Source organism: Anolis carolinensis, chromosome 2, assembly GCF_035594765.1.
Source record: "Anolis carolinensis isolate JA03-04 chromosome 2, rAnoCar3.1.pri, whole genome shotgun sequence".
Taxonomy (NCBI): domain Eukaryota; kingdom Metazoa; phylum Chordata; class Lepidosauria; order Squamata; family Dactyloidae; genus Anolis; species Anolis carolinensis.
In genome coordinates, this window is record NC_085842.1 from 216,709,752 (window position 1) to 216,733,061 (window position 23,310).

The window sequence follows — 23,310 nt, forward strand, 5'->3', positions numbered from 1 at the left end:
TCACAATCCTCCCAGTGCTGGTGCTGCTAAAAGCATTAGGCAGAGGACAAAGAGGAAAAGTGGAGTTGGGCTGCTGGGCAGCCATTGTAAAAAAAATAAATACTTTAGCTGAGAGATAATACATTGTTTTAATACGATCCATTCTACTAACTGCACTAAAATGTGCAAATTTTGTCATGTCTAAATCTCCCTTAAATTCATGGCTGAAAGTTGGTCACCCTACCTGGTGCAGAAGAGACCACTGGCATGAATTGTATTGCTAGAATCAATTGGTAGAGCAGATCCATTGCATCAGTGTGGTTCACATATTTGCCCATTCAACATTCAACAATTCTTTGTTTCTATTTTTATTTCAGATTTCTAACAGCCCATAGACAAATATCACAGTGACAGAATATTCTCCAGCATGAATGGAAAAAGCAAAAATATTGAATTCTAATATTTCCTCATTTTGGTCATTCACTCACCAATTTCATTGGGACAGAAATATTTTTCTTTTCCTGCTAATTTTTTTTATAGATTTAAATGTTAAAAAATGTTATTTATTTATTTACTATATTTATATCCTGCTCTCTTTCACCCCAAGGGGAACTCAGAGCGGCTTACAACATGACAATATTCAATGACGCATATAAACAAATAAAAAGCAATACATCATATATAAAATTACAAATAAAACATATAAACACCATAAAACTGTTAAAACTGTAATACCAAATCTAGGAGTCATCATTTGTGTTGATACAGATATATATTGTACCAGTCAACGCCTATCCAAATGCCTGATCCCATAAGCAATTGATTCCTAGTTGTGGCTTGTCTCCCTTTTGGACTGGTCAGCCTGGATCTTGTAGTAGACAGGATGTCCTCCAAACAGCATATAGTCAATTACATTTGCTTACATAACCAAGCAAAGCTATTCAATAAAACACAGTCATAATTCAATGGTCTTGTATCTGAAATGGACAGCTTCTACACAAAACTACTTGCTGTAATTTTGGGAACAATTGCATAGGAATTATTTCCATCTAGTTTCAGGAAGATAACACCAAATTCCACTTACTTTAGTCCTAAACACAGATCAGATCTTGTTGTTAAATTATACCTCTAAGATTAAGCCAACTTGAATAATATATTGGCCATGTTACTGGGCTTTCCGATGGCAGATAAGGCAAAAGGAAAAGCTTCTTGGCAAATGTACTTCTATATTTTCTCATAATTCATCTGTGTTTAGAACTGTATCTCAGTACCATTTCACTGACACAAACAAATTCTTTAAATGACTGTCCACTCGAAAACAATATAGCCTGGGGCTAGCATTCAGAAATCCTAACAAGAGGCAGCATGCCATTATGAGTGACATTCCTCGAAGTGTCTCCATTAAACTCAAAGGTTAAATATGGAGAAAGGAAAGAAGGCTAGCATCAGATAGACCACTAGTTAGAAAATGTGTTTTTGGAGGCAGCATGGATGTCCCACTCAACAAACCCCCGTAATTGGATTCTAGGTTTTTAAAGTAAATTGGCTTCTGGCCACACTATTGTATTTCCTTCCTTCTGGATGGTGTGTTTAATTTTATCTAGTTTCTCAAATACAGTAAGTGGCACCCTTAGAAGTTATGCCCAAAAAGGATTTTAAGAAGGGACATGAATCAAGGATATATTATCTACCAAAGAGCCAGCTGCAATTACGTTACTTTACTGTTTAGGGTGACATTTTAGGTATATTTATAGCCTGCTTTTCTGCTAAAAATAAAAATGGCACTCATAACAATAACTTCTTGAAATAAATTTGAAAATACATTAAAACAGCAACAATAAAACCATTCAACATAAAAGAGGCAGGATGGCTGGTCATTAACATAGTGCTTGCCTTGTATATTGTTATTTGAAAGGAGTATGTTTCTTATTTTCCTGTGTGTAAACTGTTTTCCCTATTCCATACAAGTGATTTTTTTTTCATGTCAGGAGCGACTTGAGAAACTGAAAGTCACTTTTGGTGTGAGAGAATTGGTTGTCTTCAAGGAGCTTGATACATTACATTACTGGAAAAGAATACTGTTTCTGTTGTGATGTGACAATGATCTCACACTTCTCAGTAAAAGTTCAACAGCTATATCCCAAAGGATGATTGAATGGTACAAGAAGTTCTGACAACAGCACTGCACCTCGGTGGGAATACTAATATTGCCGTGGACATTTCCCACATGATCTCATATGATTCCATCAATCTGCTGTGAAGGGTTTGAGACCTGTGTAAATGCAACCATCAATTGGGTTCAGTTCCTAGTATTTTCAAGTTGCAAAGTTGGGAATGATCTCTGCCCAAAATCTTGGGACTCTGATCAATAAGACTGGAAAAGAGAGCCAATCTGTTTTCTTTTCATTCTGCAGTTTCTTGTTTGAGCTGTAGTTTGTTAAATGAAATGTGGAAAACAGAGAAACTACTATGTGGTGTTAAAAACCTAAAAGCCTAGCATTCTCATTACTTGCCATTACAGTCCACAGATGTAGCACACTACACTATATCTCCTATATAAATATAATGGTGCATCTAATATTCCTTACTAATTTCGAATGCATGTCCATGTAGTAGCAGAATGTTTTCAAAATCAAACAAGTTAAAAATGAACCAACCAACAGAATGAGATGAATCCTGCTCTGCTCAGCAGAACACAACAAAATGTGTCCAAATCATAGAGCTACGCATGCTATAGATATCAAATGACCAACAACGTAGGAAACAGAAAGGATGAGTGTAGTATCACAGCACATTTCATTAGAAAGAGCAATGAACTGAGTCAGCGATTTAAGCTTCAGTTTTGCAGCTTTTTTTCTCACAGCCTGGAGCATCTTTTGGCAATAGTTCTGCCTTATGTCCTTCCAGATAACCTCATTTCCCAATCCAGCAACCAGGAAAACCAGACTGCATCTTTAAATAAATGCATTGCCGGGGGAGAGGAGCACTAATACTTTACTTCCTCAAAATAGCAAAATACTCTTTCTCCACTTATGGCTATCGTGGGTATATGAAAGATGAGAGCAAGGAATATTAGGCTACTCACCAATGTCTGCTTGTACTGTAACGTCTTTTTTGGAGGGCTGTTTCTACTCATATCCAACGTCTGCACATATGGAATTTGGTCATTGTGGGGGGCGGTGCCTCCCCCCTTTCCGCCTCCCTGTTGCAGGCTCAAAATAAGGGGGGAAGCAGACGTGGTTTGACTGCTCAGGCTAACAGCTCGCCTGGGGGACAGGTGGAAGGATGTGTAACCAGAGACCCCCATTCTGTTCATGTTGGTGACACAGCAGTCATGTCTATGCTCTAACAAGTCTAACTGTTGTCCTGGCATCGAGACAGCCAGTAAATTAAAAGGTGATAAAATGTCTTTCTTCTGGCTAGGGCAGGGTTGTTTCCGTCCAAGGCCAACGATCCCAGAACGGGAAGTATGAGAAATAAGGGCTTGAGAGGAGATATGCAGGAGATTGACCTTTGCCAGGAGAACAGGAAAGAAGCAAAGTGGAAAAATTGCCAAAGAATGAGTGCTAGAGATGCTGCCAATAGTGGCCATCCAAGTTCCAATGCAGGATTATTTCCTCAGCACCCTATTACATTATACATTATTTTGAATATTCTTGTAGACAAACTCTTGGCAGCATCCCTGGAAAGCTTCAATTAGTCAAATGAAGCACACATTTACTCAATGGCACTTTCATGTATCTATCTATCTAACCATAGTGTTGAAGTTTACAGTAAATGGCAAAGTTATTGTTGCTGGCAGGGGGTTGTATGATCAAAGAAACAGGGTGCCTGGGACCCCAAGGCCCATCTAGTCAAACCTTCCACCATGCAGGAATATATAAAGAACTTTGAAAAATACTTCAAAAGGAGAAGATTCCACTACCTTCCAAGTTCATTCCATCATCACAGTTGTTTCCAATGGGAATCTCATCATTTATGTATTATTTTGAATCCACTGGTTCATATTCTACTTCTGGAGATGACTTATGCTGACTCCATAAATTTCATAGGGTTTTCTTAAGACATGGAGAGAGAGAAAACTTATGAGAGGTTTAAGGAACTGGGCATGCTGAGCTTGGCAAAGAGTGAGGGGAGACATTTCACTCTTTAGATACTTCAAGGGCTGACACAAAGAAGAGTGCAATTACTTTATCGTTGCTTCAGAGGGCAGAATTAGTCCACTGGCTTTAAGCTATAGGAGGATAGATTTCAACTGAATATTAGGATATTGTTCTCCATTGTAAAAGCAGTTCAGAAATGAAACCAATTGCCTAGAATGATAATGGAGTCTCCTTCAAAAATAGACTGGAATGCCCCTTCTGGGAAAGCTCTAGTTAGCGATTCTACATAGAGTAGGGAGTTGGATCCAATGGCCCAACTGTATATTTTACAATATCCAATGAGAAAACAAAGTGGTTTATATATAGGAATAGTCTTAAGATGCAGGTGGTACTTTTAGTTCACACAATCTGTATATTTATATAAAAACATAATGTGCATTATTATTATTATTATTATTATTATTATTATTATTATTATTATTATTATTATTAAACTTACTATTAAATCAAACAAATTGTACCATTAAAGTGTGGGATTCTTAGTACAGTAGAGTCTCACTTATCCAAGCCTCGCTTATCCAAGCCTCTGGATTATCCAAGCCATTTTTGTAGTCAATGTTTTCAATATATCGTGATATTTTGGTGCTAAATTCGTAAATACAGATACAAGATAACATTACTGCGTATTGAACTGCTTTTTCTGTCACATTTGTTGTAAAACATGATGTTTTGGTGCTTAATTTGTAAAATCATAACCTAATTTGATGTTTAATAGGCTTTTCCTTTATCCCTCCTTATTATCCAAGATATTTGCTTATCCAAGCTTCTGCCAGCCTGTTTAGCTTGGATAAGTGAGACTCTACTGTACATGTTTTCCTTGAGGAGTGACTGTTCTCTAAACCTATAACAGGGCAGAACTAAAGAGTATTACAATTTACCAAAAATCTGAAAAATCCATTCAATAAAAAATTAGTCTGATTACCAATTACAACAGACACCAAAACTTGCCTGTTGATATAAATACATCCTCTTTTAAGGGCTATAATTTCACCAGGAAATATTTACGAGAACAGACCAGACGTGGACAAAGCACGGTCTTCCAGATTATATTGGACTGCAGCTCCCATCAGTCTAGCCAGAGCAGCCAATGTTGTGGAATATGAGACTTCAACAGCATTTGGAGGGACTTGCATTGTCCAAACCCTATAGACCTCTGAAATGTATGTACAATATAGTTACTCAAATGATATTGGTATTCTTACTGTGAATACCTGTGAATATATCTCCTTGGCAGCCAAGCTATAATAATGATTGAAATAGCTCATTGTCTCTATCATTTTTGCATCTTTATTTTCATCTTCATTTATTAATCCAAGTAATGATTTCTTAAGAATACCAGGGTCTGCTTGACATTTCCGTAAAAGCATTTACACGCTAAACCTGAGGCTACTATTAACTTTTTTCTTTAGCTGTTTTTAATAAGCAATCTGTAAATTCAAAAATACTCTATTAGTAGATGGAGAAAATAACATCTGGCACCATGCAATCATGTTGATAGATACTGATCTTAACAGTAAATTCATGTAAACATGGATTTTTTAAACGATTAATGTTTTTATTTTCAATTTATATATTCATAAAAACAGTGAAACAAATCTATATACATGTATATATGCATGAAGCAATACAATACTTCCTAACATCTATACAATATTCATGTTTGGTTATGCTTTCCCCTGCTCCCACGCCTCTCAATTTAGAAACTTCCCGCCCCTTGGGTTGGAGACATTCATATATAATTCCATTATTCCTTCCTATTACATTGTTTTTCTATTCTTCCTTCTAGCCTAATATTTATTATTTATAAATACCCTACACAGATTCTAACAGGTTAAATTATGAAGCTTTCTATGAAGCCGTTTCCTTCTTTCTTTCTTTTTTATATAGATTAGAAATAATTTCCAGTCCAGAACTGTGCATATGTTCTTGCTGCTGTTATTATATAATGTAATACTTTATTGTAAAGCTAAAGATTTTCCCCTGACATTAAATCTACCCGTGTCCGACTCTGGTGGTAGGTGTTCATCTCCATTTCTAAGCCAAAAAGCCGGCTTTGTCCGTAGACACCTCCAAGGTGATGTGGCTGGCATGACTACATGGAGTGCCGTTACCTTCCCGCCAGAGCAATACCTATTGATCTACTCACATCTGCATGTCTTCAAACTGTGAGATTGGCAGGAGCTGGGGACAATAACAGGAGCTCACCCTGCTCTACGGATTTGAACTGCTGACCTCTTGGTCAGCAAGTTCAGCAGCTCAGTGGTTTAATCCACTGCGCCACCGGGGGCTCCATAATACTTTATAGTTTAGTGATTTTTATTTGGTTATTCAAAATTTAAAATGTGGTTACATTAGGGCAGAATTTACTTTGCTCTGGCGGTTCTGTCAATAGGGACATTGTACATAAAAAATCAATATAAACCCAATCTACCCACTCACTGTAAACCACAGTAGATTCCAACAATACCTGCAAAATAAAATACAAAATTACAGGTGCGTTGGAGAGAGAGAGGTGTTATAGGATAGGTTTAGTTGACCAATACAATTCAAAATCCACAAAACTGTGAATAATAAAAGTATAACTATTTTGTGGATTTTGTTATACTTTTCAGCATCACCAACACGGTTAACCCAAACTTGTTTCCTGATTTGAAGATACCGAATTTTGCCACAAGGTGGAATTTTAACAAAAGGGATTTGATGGACTAGAACATAATAGGGTTTCTATCACTAACAAAGGTAAAACTTTCATTCTGACTATGATCGGCAAGTTTTACCTATTCAGAACCTACACTTTTCTAACTGGGGAGGGGGCTCAGTCTTGCACAAAACAGTTTGCCTGGATCTCAAGGGAAGTTACTTTGTTGCTGCTAATAGATATGATGGCAAAGAACGAGAGTGAGATCCCGTCAAACCATTTAACTAACGACAGAGGTAACATCTGAGGCAAATGTAGCTTTGTGATTCTTCGCTATTTTTCTCCTGTATAGTTTCTCAAATCTTTGTCTGATGAAATCAGTGAAAGCTTCAAAAGCTTAAATGATATATTGTGTGCATTTTGGTTGCCCCAATAAATATGACAGTTTTGAGGATTAAGAGAAAAAAGAAACCTCTCTCGTTTAACGACAATTCTTTATTTAAAAAGTTCAAAAGCTTCCCAACCATTTCAAACTACAAAATTTCAATTCCCGACATAAATCAAGATTTTGAAGAAAGTTTAAAAGCTTCCCAACCATTTAAAACTATACAATATTTCAATTCTCAATATAAATCAAGATTTTGAAAAAATTCCTAGTTCACCAGAGTTCCTTGGCAATAGCCCTGAGGAGGCTTGTTTCCGAACACAACGTGCATATTTCAAATCTTGAAGAACCCATAAAGAAAGGGATAACAAAAAGAGATACAGCTATAAGAAAATACAACTTTTCATTTTGGCACACAAACATAATCTATTTATAAAAGTTCACTGTAAAAATGGCAGTGAAAAAATCTGGTCTTTTTCTTTAACAAGGTAGGAGACAATAGTACTGACACAATCATCTAGCACCAATATAAAGAGAAGATTCTAACATGTTTCTATTTTCACCTAGAGAATGTGGGAGCCTGAAGGGGCCACCCTAAACCAGAAATGTCTCTTGCTACCATACAAATATGACATATGGTCCAACTGCACAATTTACAGCCTTAAGATGGCAAAGGACCTTTACAGGGCAAGAACATAAATATTTATAACTTTGGGCCTCTGTCTAGATTATTCTGCTTCATTTTCCTATAAGCTATACTGGCTTTTAAAATATATAGAATAAAATCTTGAGCCAAAGTGAGCTATAAGGGATGTCAAGATGAAAGAGTGTCTTAACTCAGTCTAAAGAACTGAAACAAACAGCCCGATGTAGAGCCATTAAAATAAAAATCAATACTTATTTTTGCCCCATACCTTTCTAATTACAGTATAGGCATATTTAGCCAACAGCAACAGATTTCCTGTTCCAAACGGAAACAGAAATGAAGTGTTGGCTAAGACAAATAATTTATCTTTACTTTGAAAGATAAATTATTTTTTAAAAGCAGTAATGTTTAATCAAATGAAAAAATAATTAAAGCAATAATTGGGGCCAAAATAATACCTTCAGCTGGGAGCAGCCAATAATCATCCGTGTCTCAATAGGCATAGAGTGGGAATGTAAGCTGCTGCAGTTCTGTGAAAAGTCACTCCTACAATGACACTATAAATCCCTCACTCCCATGGTACTAAATCATAGCCTAACACATTTCATGTGAATCTGAGAAGCCATAGTTTATAGCTCCAAAACAAGACAAAATGTGAAATCAACTCTGAACTGTGTTTTCATAACCTATCAAGTTTGGAAGCCACTGACCCTACCTTTCCAGTTCATTCTAAACTGCAATTTCGGTGAAGATGGAAGAGAAAGGGACTACATAAAGGTATATTTATATACTGCTTTATTAAGTTCAGATATGAATTTCTGCACATATCCCAAAACCTAATTTGGTCATAAGAAGCCTGATGAATGGCACCCAAGTAGCTTACTGTGAAAAAAAAAGAGCCAGGTCTCCACCAACTAAGAACAATTCCAATGCATCACATTATCAGTCTATAATAAAATCTACAAGACTCAAAAACTTTTATAACAAAAAAATCAAGCTATATTACTATTAAGAGCTGCCTGTAAAATAGAAACATGGTCAGAACAATCCTATGCATGGTTAACCTAGTATTATGGGGGGGGGGGCGCTACATATACAAGGACATTTTTTATTATTGTTTCATAACACAAAGATGGGATATAACTTTAGCATTGGTTTCCAAAAATTCCAAACTAATTTTATTAGAATGTATTTTTTATTTTTTTAGGCAATAAAATATTTTTCAGCCCAATTACCCAATCTCCCATCTGCATGGACAAATATGTAAAATATAAATCTATCTTTCAAAAAATTTAATAGAAATGTTTTTTAAAAAAAACTTCGTTTTCATTTTTCTTTTTTATATAAAAGTATTACAAACAGGTTTTAACATTCCTTTTTATCCACAAAATACTAATCATTAAGGTGCTCCTCAGCATTCTTGGTTTTTGGTTCAAGAACAGAAGACCAATATTATAAAACGTAAACATGGTTTCAGGTATCAGTGGATCCCAAGTTCCACCCAAGAGTGAATGTTGCACCACAAATAAAAAATATGACCTAGTAAACCATGTTTATCTTTAAAATAGGTGCAAGCTGCTTTTGAAAAAGTCAGGATAAAAATGCCCAATTTTTTAAAAACCGGAAAACTACAGAAAACAGCAGATATTACATGCAGTTGCTTATGAGACAATGAAAACCCTTCCCTTGCCAGAAAGGAAAAGTCAGCCATAGACCTTTAAAAGGGGTTCAATGCCAGTTGAACAAAGTAAGTGAAGGCTAAGTGTAGTCCTCCAACATTTGTTGTTTTATAACTTCTAGAATCACTCACTCCTGAGTCTGCTGGAAAGTTTGTTGAGCTCTAGCAATAACCAGATGGCTGTATTCTGTCCACTGCAACAATGCAGACTGGCTTGGCCCAGATGAAGTAGACTCTTTAAGGAAAAGGCAGGACTAATTCCCAGGAAAATACCCTGGGAATAGGTAAAGGTCTTGGCAGAGAGTGCTGCAGTATTCTGACATCTCCTTGCAGCGGTGGAACTCTGTGCCAGGAGCATGGCCCTCTCGGAGCTTTATTAATCTGTTCACCTAAAAGAGAGAAAATAAGACGAGACAAAATACATCCTCAGAAATGTAAAAAACAACACAATGTTTACTACAATTAAAAGACAGTTCCACCCCTTTTATTCATTGGGCCACTTCTTTTAAATCATTTTTCTCCAAAGCAATTTGGGGGAACATAACAATGCTAATTAATTCTGACTCCTGAACACAAATGATTCACGAATTGTCCAGGAGAAAGCTATGCAATGTGATGTCAGTTGTGACAGCTCACTGAATGCAAAGCCAGCAAGATGCTAGATAGACACAAGAAAGAAAGAAAGAAAGAAAGAAAGAAAGAAAGAAAGAAAGAAAGAAAGAAAGAAAGAAAGAAAGGGGGGCCGGGCTGTGGCGCAGCTGTTGAGCAGCTGCCTTAAATCACTCTGACCATGAGGTCATGAGTTCGAGGCCAGCCCGTGGCGGGGTGAGCACCCGTCAATTAAAAATAAAAAATAGCCCCTGCTCGTTGCTGACCTAGCAACCCGAAAGATAGTTGCATCTATCAAGTAGGAGATAAGGTACCACTTATAAAGTGGGAGGCAAGATTAACTAATTTACGACCTGGAATGAGGAAGTGCCGTCAGTGTGGATGATGAAGCAGCTGCTCCCCCCTGTGGCCAGAATCGAACATCCCCTCAGAAGAACGTTAACTTGCCTCTGCGTGTGTCTCTCAGTCTCTGTTTGATGTGTTTATGGGCATTGAATGTTTGCCCTATGTGTGTTATAATGTGATCCGCCCTGAGTCCCCTTCGGGGTGAGAAGGGCGGAATATAAATACTGTAAATAAATAAAGAAAGAAAGAAAGAAAGAAAGGAAGGAAGGTATGCTCTGGCTCACCTTCACAAGCATGTCGGCCACATGCATATGCCCAGAGTCTTCGGCAAACACAGAAGTGAGAGCTTCTACATACCAAGACCCATGCTTGGTATTTCTCATAGCAGCTGTACCTGTAAAGAAATAAAGTCTTGCCAGACAAATCCAATCTCTTTTTAAATATATTGAGTTACAAGCTTGGTAGATATTATATTATATCTGAATATAAGATATCTCAATTTCAATAAGATAAGGACCCCCATTCTTGCAAAGAAGACAGCAAAGTCTGGGCTAGACAGTGCTACTGTTAGGTAGATTGGGAATTGTTCGGCTAGCTGAACCCAAAAAGGGCTCACCAACGGCTCCTCATCTTGGAGAGATGTGACCAGTGGGGTGCCACAGGGGTCTGTTCTGGGGCCAATGCTATTAATTATCTTCATCAATGACTTGGAGGATGGCATGCTTATCAAATTTACAGATGACACCAAATTGGGAAGGATAACTAGAACAGGATCAGAATCCAAAATGATCTTTAACAGATTGGAGAGCTGGACCCAAACTAAATGGGCCCAGCCCATATAGTTTAAACAGGGAGAAATATATGGCACTACATTTATCTATACACATAAAAAAGTGAAAAATGTGTATGTGTGTATGTGGCGGAGGGGTCCACTTACCCAGACAGCCTCCCGCCTCCACAAACAGCTATAGTTCCCATTGAGCAGGAGACACCAATGGCCCTCCCTCCACTGAGATGCAGTCTATAGTGAATGCCATGAACATGTAGCCCAAATCCTGCCAAAGTCCTTCACAAACACCATTCCACCCCTGCCCCCTACCCAAGTGAAGGCTTTCATGTGGGGACAATTTCATCCTAGATGTTCTGTTGTTCCTCCAAAATGGACATCCCAGAGTTCCTTAATTTGCATGACCCCGCCCACTACCTCTACCTTAACCTTTTCTTACCCTTTTCCTATGGCACACAGCAAACAGAGGAACTGATCAGTAACTGAACAAGAGGTTTGGAGGGAATTCACCATGATTTACATGAGTTGTACTTGATCTACACCCAGAGAGCACTCTTAACCCAACCAACAATGTATCTGGACCAAACTTGCCATGGATGATGGGGTGTGCAGTACCTTGATAGTGTGACCCCCACCAATAATGAACTGGGACCAAACTTGGCAAAGAGAAGCCCCATGAAAAAATGAGCATACTGCAGGGGTTAGTGGGAATGAATCTTGATTTTGAGAGTTATAGTTCACCAGCATCCTGAAAGCACTGAAGCCAGCTGATGTCAGATCTGGACCAAACGTGGTACACAGACCCAACATGGCCAACTGTACATACTGGCAGGATTTGGGGGTGATTGCCCTGGGAATCTGAGAGCTGTAGTTCACCCTTATCCAGACAGCACTGAACCCAGCCAGCAACGGATCTGGACCAAACTTAAGTGGTATTACCTAACATCCCAAAACAAACAATGCCTTTTTCTAATAACCCGGGCACCGCCGGGTCCCCAAGCTAGTAGGCAATAAAAATGAAATGCATAACTATAAAATGAGGGACACCTGGCTTGAAAACAATCCATGTGAATGTGATCTAGGATTCTTAAGTAGACCACAAGCTGAACATGAGTCAACAGTGTGATGCAGCGGCTATAAAAGCCAATGTGATTCTGAGCGTAGACTCCTGATTGAGTCACAGTCCCTCTCTATTCTGCTTTGGTCTGATCTCATCTGTAATAACGTGTCCAGTTCTGGACACCGTAATCCAAGAAGGTTATAGACAAGCTGGAACATGTCCAGAGAAGGGCAATCAAATTCATCAACGGTTTTACAGTCAAGCCCTATGAAGATTGTCTTAGGGAGCTTGGAGTAAAGGAGCCTGAGAGGAGACATGATAGCTATGTTTAAACGTATGAAAGGAGGAGGAGACAAACTTGTTTTCTGCTGCTCTAGACACGGCTTCTTAAAACTTTTTCCACTCATGACTCCTTTTCACCCAAGAAATTTTTATGCAACCATGGTATCTTCCACATTTTTCAGAGCTGATTGATATTCTGATTTTATAATAATCAATACATAGTACAAATGGCAGAAGTATGTTTAGGGCCAATTCAAAACGTAGAAAATTCTCTCCTAACACCAAGCCAAGATTAATTTAACATGTTTTAGGAAACTCCAGCTTAAATCTGTGTTGCTTGAAAATTAGGCAATTTCTTGGTGTTGATGACTGATCTTTTTTATTTCAGTTGAGATTGTTTATGAACTCAACTTATTTTTAATCAAAATTTGAAGACATATTTTTGAAACTGAAAATGAAAATCAGTATTTGCAAGACTTGCTATAAATACATGCAAATTTTCCCTTTTTATAAAATACAGCTGAGGCATTTGCTCCTAAGTTCATTGTAACACTGCACATTGTTGCTAACAGATTCTAAAACAGCCACTGGCAGAATTTAGAAACCTTTTGTTTCCAAATATTTTACGACCCCAACATTCAGTTGCAACAACTCCGTATGGGGTCAGAACCTCTGCTTTAGAAAGTAGGACACGGAGAAGTGGCTTCAAATAGCAAGAAAAGCAATTCCACCTAAACATATGGTGGAATATGCTGCCCTGGAAGATCTTGGGAGTCTCCTTTTCTGGAGGTCTTTAAGCAGAGGTCAGATGGTCATCTGTTGGGGTTCTTTGAATATATGTTTCTGCATGGCAGGAGGCTGGACTAGGTGGCCCTGGGGGTCTCTTCCAACTCTAGGATTCTATGAAATAAAGCAAATCCAAAGTCACAGAACCAAAACAATTGACCAAGAAAGAAGCATAGCAACTCGGTTAGAGCCTTTTAGCAGTTCTCAGATAAGAGAACAGAAAGAATGTTTGTATTTATATCCAACATACCCTTCAAACAGGCATATCCACAAATCATGTCAGAACATGTGGGAAGTCGTAGCTTGGGATTTTCTTTCTTGTTTGCATCAGTCTCTTCACAGCCTGGAGAGCTGGCACGATCATTTCCATCTATTTGGTCCACTCCATGGTCTGTCTCATCTAACAGGATGAAAGAAAAAAGTAGAAAATAAATTTAATGTAAGTAGTACATTTTTGTTTTGCTCAAATGAGACATTTGTTTAGGGCACAGAGTACCTAGACATGTAATCTTCTTGACAACACTTATTGATCAACCAGTGCTGGCAGAGACGAGATCAACTGCCTGGGCATATATTATGTTTATGGCACGAACAGCCATAAGCCATCAGAGAAAAGCTAAAGAAGGTTTTAGACTGCTAATTTCTAACAGATGAGAGGTGAGCACTAAATGGGTTTGAGATCTCTAACCTCTGGTTTAGGAAGAGTCCAGACAGATTTTTCAATGGGAAATTTCTTCATTGGACTTGCACTCAATATTAATGACACTCATATTTTTTCTATTTTCCTAAAATCTCTTTCTCACGCACACATATATATCATTAACCCATACGTTTTTATCCTTAAGCATTATTACACCTCAAACTTCACCTACTACTTGCCATATCATACACATATAGATTGAGTTATATATACAGAACCAGTTAAATGCATTTTAAAATGACTGAATACACCTTTCAGAAACCAGTGGACTATTCCAATTACCCTGGACATTTGGGCACTAGTCTGAAAGCTGCCATTCTCATGGAGCAGGGGAGGTTTTCAGAAAATCCCAGTATAAACTCAAAAGAGTCCTGATTCCATTTTTTAATGATTTAATAGGTACGTTTGCCATTTTTAATGTTGATAAAAGGCAAACTTCCAAACAAATTTCTGCTTTTATTCTTATATTAAATATGGTACCTTTAACAGGCAAAGACTTGCTATTTTACCATCGCTGTTTACATTTTTCTCTCTCTCTACTTCTAGCCTAGAAAAGCCTGTGCTTTTGTCTCTTGCTTTTGCTAAAGCATTGCTATGATCGAATCTTAACTGAACCTCCTACTTAGCTGATTGTCATGAAAAGTCAATGTGCCACCCTGAAAGGATTGTTTAGAATCACTAAGAAATATTAAACTGAAAAGTAACCATAATTAATTTGTCAAGTTACCAAGATAAAATTTGTAATTTAATTTCAGGAAGACAATGAGAAAGAGAATGAAGGAGACAGGACTAATGAGAAAAATGGGTTGCTTACCTGTAACCATGTTTCTTCGAGTGGTCACCTGTGAAATCCACACAATTGGCTCTCCTGTGCCTGCGCAGACAATTTCGGAATTCTCTAGAAGCTCTTAAAGATACATTTTTTGGCGGGGGCCCCGCCCATGCCTCCCCTGAGTATATATAGGCAGTGGGAGGAGCCACCGCCTCAGTTCCCCAGCCGCAAGAGGCAGCTGAAGACTGGGCATGACGAGCTGCGGGGAGGCCGGGCGGGTTTGTGTGGATTTCACAGGTGACCACTCGAAGAAACATGGTTACAGGTAAGCAACCCATTTTTCCTTCATCGTGGTCCCTGTGAAATGCACACAATTGGGTGATTAGCAAGCTACTAACCTGGATCGGCGGGCATCATGCCACACACGAAGACAGCACCGCTCTGCTGAATGCACCATCTCTCCTGGACACAGCGTCCACCTTGTAGTGGGAGACGAATGTCGAGGGCGTCGCCCAGGTCGCTGCTCGACAAACCTCTTCCAACGGAACGCCCTTCATAAAAGCGCACGAAGTGGCCACAGCTCTCATGGAATGCGCCTTCAATGTGGTCGGTGGTTCACGACCAGCGAGGTTGTATGCTAGGCGTATTGCTGCAACGATCCACGCCGAGAGTCGCTGTGACGTTATCGGGAGGCCCATGGCATCCTGTCTATACTTTACAAACAAACGTGGGGATTTCCTATAAGCGCGTGTTCTATCCACATAATATGCTAGAGCCCTCCGTACGTCCAAGGCATGGAGCGCATGCTCCAATGGTGACACCGGATTTTGAAAAAAGGCTGGAAGTATAATGTCTTGCGACAGGTGGAACTTCGACACAACCTTTGGTAGGAAGGAAATGTCCGTCCGCAAGACCGCCTTGTCCTTGTGGAACCGGAGATAAGGCTCATCAGCCCTGAGCGCACAGAGTTCACAGGCACGCCTCGCTGTGGTGATAGCAGTTAGAAAGGCTGTTTTCCAGGATAGATGACACAAATCTATGGTTGCCATGGGTTCGAAAGGTGGTTTGGACATCTGGGACAGAACCAGCTCTAAGTTCCATGCTGGGACTGGCGGAGAGACAGGCGGAAAGAGATTTTTATGTCCTTTCAAGAATAGACGAACCCACGGGTCCCCGAAGCAGGAGGGTAAACCGGCCTTACGGCGGAACCAAGAGATGGCTGCCAGGTAGCACTTGATCGAGGAAATGGACAATCCTTTATTTGAAAGCGAGTGAAGGAAGTCAAGCACTACTGGAATGGGAGCCGATGAAGGATTGCTTAGCGAACTCCGAGAATCGCTGCCACTTATAAGTATATGACTTTTTTGTTGAGTCCTTTTGTGCAGCTGCGATAATAGCTCTCACAGGGGCTGAGAACAAGGCTGTATCCTCCATGCCGTGAGGCGCAGAGAGCGAGCGTCCGGGTGACGGACAAGGCCGTTGTGGGTTGTCAGGACGTCTGGCCTGAAGGGTAGGTGATGGAATATTCCTTGAGATGCTTGGAGAAGTGGCCCGAACCACGGTTGCCGAGGCCACCACGGTGTTAGAAGAATACAATCCACGTTGTCTTGAAGTAGTTTCGATAAGACTCTCGTTATCAGAGGGATTGGTGGGTACGCGTAAAGCAACCCGGGTGCCCAGGTGCAAAGAAACGCGTCGCCCAGACATCCTGACTGGGTGTTTGGAGGGCGTCTTGCGCAGAATAGATCGCAATGGCGGTTCTCGGGGGAGGCGAATAGGTCCACCGCCGGTTGGCCCCATGCTGCGAAGACTGAGTCTAGTATCTGCGGGTGGATCCGCCATTTGTGGCAGGAGCTGGGAGTCCTGCTCAACTCGTCTGCTAGCTCGTTGTCCTTTCCGGGGAGATGAAGTGCCACCAGATGTATCCCCCTGGTGATGCACCAATCCCAGATCTGTAAGGTTAGGTTTATCAGCTTGCGGGACCGAGTTCCACCTTGTTTGTTGATGTAAAACTTTGTCGTGGTGTTGTCTGTCAGTAGACGGACAACACGCCCCGAAAGTGGGAACTCGAAAGCCCTGAGGGCCTTCTGGACCGCTAGCATCTCCAGAAAGTTGATGTGATGGCTTTTCTCTGTCGGGGACCAAGTTCCCCGAACTGTGAGGGTGTCAGGACCCAGGCTGCAGAGCACCAATAACCATGCGCAGAGGCCAGAATCTATCTAATATCTTTATTAAAGGAATATATAAAGTCAGTAAAAACAAGTGAAGAATATAGTTCAGTAGTAGACCTTTCAGGAAAGGTCAAATATAGTCCAGGAAAACAATGTCCAATATGAGATATTAAAGTCCAAAGTTATAATCCAATAACCAAAACACACACCTTGCCAAGCAAAGTGTGGGGAAATGACAGGGTCCTTTTAGTCCAATGGAGCTTGACAACAAAGGCTGGAAGCAAACTAGATGCTTGGCAAACAAGGCTTGATACGTGGCAACAAGAGGCAAGAAGCAAGAACGAGGTCCGTGGCAAGATCCGAGGACAAGGCAGGCTTGAAACTGGAACAAGGTCCGAGGGAACTGGAGTAGCGTAGTCCACACACAATCTACTCCCGAAGCTGACGAATTGACTCCGCAAGGATTCCTTTGCGGGCAAACACCTATATAGGATCTTGTTTTCCCGCCAAGGAACACTTTCTCTGGGGAACAAGAAACGAAACCTATACTGTGTCCAGATGCATGACTCCTTAAAGTTTCCCAAGGGAAGCAGACTTAATCAGCTAATTGTCTGACAGCTATCCTGGCGCTCCGGCGAGTCGCCTCCCGAGCGCCTCTATCTTGATTATAATAATCCCGGCGAGAAAATGGGGGAGATTTCTGCTCAAGACTTGTTTGGCTGACTTCTTGTGGGCAAACATCTTGCAGGTGCAAGGGCTCCAATTCTGGCTGAAACGGTGGGAAACCCAAGTTTTCCTCTTCATCTGCCTCAATAGTACCAGGAACGGGACTACATGGCCCATGAGTCATCACAGAGGGTGTCCAAGTGCGCGCCCCATCCCAGATGGGACAAATCCGTGGTTAGTGTTGCTGATGGTTTTGGTTGGCGAAATGGCATACCCTTCTGCACATTGAGTCGATGAGTCCACCATTTAAGGGATTTGCGAACTTCGGTGGGCAGGAAGAGCATGACCTTTGGATCGTCGTGAAGGGCGTCGAAAACCGACAAAAACCACATCTGCAACGGGCGCATGCGTAATCTGGCGAATGGTGTGACGGCCGTCGTAGAAGCCATGTGCCCCAGGAGGGATTGAATAGTCCTGGCCCGCACGTGGTGGGCGCTTAACGTCTCAAGGACCAGCGACCTTAAGGCGATAAAGCGGTCGTCGGGCAAGAAGGCTTTTTGACGGATGGAATCGATAAGGGCCCCAATAAAGTGGACCGATTGGGATGGGGACAGGCACGATTTTTCCCTGTTGACCACTAGGCCGAGATCCTGCAGGAGAGATAGCGTAAAGTCAATATCGGCAAGCAACCTGGCTCTGGAATCTGCCACCAGAAGCCAGTCGTCAATATAGGGAAAGACTATCACTTCCTGTTGGCGGAGGAAGGCGGCAACTACGGCCATACACTTCGTAAAAACTCTTGGGGCGGTTGACAACCCAAATGGGAGAACGTTGAAACAAAAACAATGGTGACCAACTTTAAAACTAAGGTATCTGCGATGAGAAGGCCTGATCCCAATGTGGAAATAGGCGTCTTTCAAATCCACCGTTGCGAACCAAGCGCCTTTCCGAATGAGAGACAGGATCACTGGGAGGGTGACCATGCGAAACTTTCGGGGTCTGATATAAGCGTTGACATCCCGAAGGTCCAGGATGGGGCGTAAACCACCATCCTTTTTCGGAACTAAAAAATAACGTGAAAAGAAACATTTTTGTAAGATTGGGCCGCGCAGTCGTTGAATAGCGCCCTTGGTTTGGAGAGCTCGAATTTCTTCCAATAATGGGTCTGAGGAGGCCGTTCCTCTAACTTGCCCCGTTGGGGGCGGGGTGACAAACTCAATAGCATAGCCTCTCTCAATGATATCCAAGACCCATTTGTCAGTTGTGATTTGGCGCCAAGAATCCACAAAAGGAGCCAGACGGTCCTTAAAATTGGGTTGGGCCTGAGCTGAAGCTTTCGGCTTGGCAAGCGAATTGGGGAGAGGCCTTCTCATTCCAAAAGAAGAACTAATAACAGCAAACTTTGAAACTGGAGAAACGCAACAAGTAAAACTTTGAGGACTTTCAGTAGCCCTTAACGGCAGTGGGCTAAATACACCGCCTAGGAGCGTATGACTGTCTGCTCCTACCCTGTTGACGGCGTCTGGACGAAGATGCACGTCTTCTAGCTAAAGCCGGTTGGGTAGGTATGCGCGGCCTCGCGTTCACAGGCGCTGGGCTAGCGCGTCTCCGTTGAAAAGCTGGATAGGATGACCACCTTTGTCTCGCCTGAGTCCCGTACTGAGAAGGGAAGCCAAATCTATGTGCGGTTTGGCGCATCTGGTGAGTGCGCTCCAGGCTAGAATCGGTGTTAGGGTTAAACAGACCGGACTCATCAAACGGAAGGTCTTCAATTGCTGTTCGAGCAGAGGATGAAAGACCCGACGAGCGAAGCCATGCATGTTGACGTAGGGCGATTGAAGTGGCAAACAGCTTACCCGCCGAATCGGCTGTATGCTTGGCCAGCTCCTTTTGGAGGCCTGCTAACTGGCATGCTTCTTGTTTAAACGCCCTGGCGAGGCGCAACTGTTCTGCAGGTAGGTGGTCCATGAGTGGAGCAATTTTATTCCATAAGTAGTTTTGGTACGCTCCCATATAGGCCCCATAGTGAGCTAACCGAGCGAAGAGGCCAGCTGAAGTGTAGATTTTTCTTCCTATGGCATCTAATTTCTTTCCCTCTCTGTCCGCAGGAGCGGATTGAGATCTTTGTGTTGGTCTAGTCTGAGAGACGTCCACAACAATGGAATTGGGCTTAGGGTGTTTACCCAACCATTCAGCCGATGAGAGGTCTATACGATATAGATTATCAGCCCTCTTAGAAATGGCTGGAACCAGGGAGGGTGCCATGTCAGGGTCCTTGAGGAGCTGCAAAAGGTAAGGCAAAGTAGGGAGCGGGGTGGTTGTTGGTGCTCGCTGCTGATCCTGAGAAAAAACTGGGTCGTCCACCAAGGATGGAGCTCGGGGCGCTGGTAAGTTCAGAGCTTTGGCCAGTCGTGAAATGAGAGAGGCGAAGCCTTGGATCTCTTCAACAGCATTCCCTTCATCTGCATCAACCAAATTTCCAGGAGCAGGTGGTTCCACAGGCTCTTGTGATGAAGTCGATTCAGACCCTGACCCCGCATCTACTGTTGGAGGTGCATTAGCTCTAGGGGCGGGGGTGGGAGCCGGGATAGAGGGCGTGGAAGCTTGGGGTAGAACTGTTTCTACCTGGGTCATAGTAGCTGTTTGGGAAGGATTTGGGATTGGTTCTACACCAGGGGCCGTAACCTGGCTTAATTGCCCCTGATCATTTGGAGCATGTGCCCCATGGTCTCTTCGCGAAGTGCAGCCCCGTCGCCGTAGCGAATGTGGAACCATCGCATTAAAATAATCCCGAGTATAGATGGGATCCCCATGAAAGTAATAAGGGAAGGGAGAACCGGAGCCATACGACGATCTAAAAGATGAGCTTCGGGATCGAAGTCGTCCCCTGGAATCCCCGGATTCGGAGCTCCATGAATCCGAGGATGGGGAGTAATAGCGCCTTTTGTGCACACGATGGCGCTGGATGCGTCTGGAGGAAGAACGACCTCGAGATCGAGCCCTGCCGGTTCCAGGCGCTGTTGCTGAAATCGGAGCCGCCTCTGACTCCTCCCTTTCAGAGGCCATGATATCGTCAGGCCTCCCTCCTTCTCTTTCCAGGGTCGGTGCCGGGGGCGTGGCCAGTTGTTGTAGCCCGGTTCCGTTTGGAAGTCCCTCCGATGACGGGGGAGGAGCGCTGGGAGCGAGGATGAGCTCTGGAGGGAGAGGACTCGCCTCGGTTGGCTCAAACTGAAGCAGTAAGGGCATAGGCATTGCAGCCTGGCTGCTCCCAGGGCTAACTCTCTCTCCCGAGCCGGCCGAAGCTGACGAAGTTTGGGAGAGGGGGGGAAAATCCCCCGGAGCCGCTGGAGTCTCGCGTTTCTTGGCTTTCGCCCCTGCAGTTTTAAGCTTTTTCGGCTTAAGCTTTTTCTGAGGAGGGCCCCCGTCCCCTGCCTCTCTACCAACAGGTAAGTTTGCAGTCTGAGCCACCGTAGAAGGAGCTACTAAGGAAGTTGGGGGCTCGGAGGCAGCTCTTTTAGGAGCCTGAGGTGCCGGTGGTAAGAGGGCCTGCTCGTATAGCAGTGCTTTCAGGCGCGTCTCGCGGTTTTTCCTAGCCTGGGGGGTGAATGATTGGCAAATGGAACAGGAACGAGCAGCATGTCCCTCCCCCAGGCAGAGCAGGCACATAGAATGACCATCAGTGTCCGGGAGTTTCCCGCCACACCGCGAGCACTTTTTAAACAAGGCCGCCATTTTAAAGGCAGGAAGGTAACTGGCCTGTGGAGATGTCAAACGGTCCGAGGTCGCACGTCAGAAAGCAAAAGTAAAAGTCCAAATCGAAGTCCAGAGAGTAGTCAAAGGAAGTCCAGAGGTCAAATTCAGGAGATATTATATAAACTAGATTAAACAATTAGAGCACAGAGAAATTCCTAGTTGCCTATTGCGGCGGAAAAAAGGAACTGAGGCGGTGGCTCCTCCCACTGCCTATATATACTCAGGGGAGGCATGGGCGGGGCCCCCACCAAAAAATGTATCTTTAAGAGCTTCTAGAGAATTCCGAAATTGTCTGCGCAGGCGCAGGAGACCCAATTGTGTGCATTTCACAGGGACCACGATGAAGGAAAATACAAATTATCAATAATAAATACAAGAGTGTCATGCTTTCTGTTTTCTATCAAGCCACACTTTTTGGTGTTAAGATCAGATTCTGAATTCATGCAGCAACAATAAAGGAGAAGTTCCTAGGGTGACAAAGGTTGTAAGCTGATACAAAGTACTTTCATCAAAATATATCATTCTGGAAAGCGAAATAGGAAAAAACAAAGGAAAAATGTTAGAATAAGGTTATCAAATAATACTTAATGTATTCATTATGGGAACTTGTATAAGGAGAAGCAGTTATAGGAATAAAATATGGTGAGAAGTATTAATATATCTTTGGGGAGAACTGTGGCTTGAAACCTGTTGACTTCATCCTATCTTATATAGACCCTATATGCAAATTTTTGAGGGGGTGAGTCTCAATGATTCAACTCTTCTATTTTAGTTGGGGCTCACAGCAGAATTAAGGCCAATAATCAGCAACCTCCATTTTAAAATCATGTCACCCTTCAAATTATTTTAAGATGCTCCAAAGATTTCCAACAAATAATAATATGCCATTCAGAGGTGTAGTATTAAAGGGAATGGGAAATGTCCGGGCTGCAGCACTTGACAACTACAAAATATATGAAATTATTTCAATTGATAAATATGTATTCTCAGGGATTTCATAATATTTTTGAAATATCAACCAACCACCAAAAAAACAAAAACAAAAACAACACCAAACCCAGAAGTAAGAAACAGTTATAAAGAAGACCAAAAGCCATAACTTTCACTCAAGAACAGCAGTTTTGCCAGGTGAGGTCGCCATGCATACAACTGTGATCCTGCCTGGTTTTTGTATTAGAAAACTCAAATCAACAATATTTGTAAAAGCCACAGCAAGGAGTGAAGATCAGCTCAGGACTATTTCAGTGACTTCTAAAGATTGTGTATCACTAATGACACAAGATCAAATCTAATTTTCACACCTACCTCCAACAGATGTAAACTTGTAAAACTAAATTAATTTGCCAAGCCGTAAGTACTGACTAAAAGCCAGTTAAGACCACACCAATAATTTCATTTTGTATAACAGATGTTGTCTTATTTCTGAGACAATAACTTTGTCTGAAAGCTGTAGTAAAGCTCATCCCAATAGTCCTCTGGCTCCTGGCTACACTTATTCAAAGTGTTATCTGCTCTGGCATATGTAAATTTGGCAGACACTTTGAATATTCTCTGGGAAAAACTTCTACAGGCAGGAAAGAGGTGTTTCTCATTGGAAGAAGTAAACTAGCACATGATTCTATGATCTTTCCAAACTAAATAAACCTATTCTTAATTGAAATCTGTCTACTGAACAAAAAGTTTGATTATCGTGTCATTTGTTGTCAGCCTCTTGGGGACTATATAATCCCTGAATATTTTTGGAAGCAACACACTCCTCAACCTAGATCTTTAGTGAAATATTTTGTGCTTAATTTGCTTCAGTTTTTTGATAGGGCACATATAAGGGAGCAACTCCAAAATTAAAACATAGACTCAACCACTTTGCATATATTCTCCAAATACAATGTC

The 23,310-nt window shown here is 41.7% G+C and overlaps 2 protein-coding genes across 5 annotated transcripts in view; both read right to left on the bottom strand.

Moving 5' to 3' along the window:
* clcn1 (chloride voltage-gated channel 1) overlaps nucleotides 1–3,925 on the bottom strand; it is a 123,588-nt gene extending 119,663 nt beyond the window's left edge. The window contains exon 1 of the mRNA XM_062971747.1: nucleotides 3,065–3,925. Coding sequence (XP_062827817.1) covers nucleotides 3,065–3,571 — 507 coding nt within the window. The 5' untranslated portion in view covers nucleotides 3,572–3,925. The remainder of the gene's footprint in view (nucleotides 1–3,064) is intronic.
* A 3,330-nt stretch (nucleotides 3,926–7,255) lies between these two features.
* The window catches only part of casp2 (caspase 2), a 35,589-nt gene continuing 19,534 nt past the window's right edge, over nucleotides 7,256–23,310 (bottom strand). For 3 of the 4 annotated variants that reach the window (XM_062971750.1, XM_062971752.1, XM_062971751.1), the window contains exons 9-11: nucleotides 13,609–13,758; nucleotides 10,728–10,837; nucleotides 7,256–9,878 (exon numbers count right to left, since the gene is read on the bottom strand). In XM_062971750.1, the coding sequence (XP_062827820.1) occupies nucleotides 9,744–9,878; nucleotides 10,728–10,837; nucleotides 13,609–13,758 (395 nt within the window). In that variant the 3' untranslated portion in view covers nucleotides 7,256–9,743. Of the gene's footprint in view, nucleotides 9,879–10,727; nucleotides 13,473–13,608; nucleotides 13,759–23,310 lie in introns of all 4 variants that reach the window. The other variant, XR_010003325.1, reaches the window with a different exon arrangement.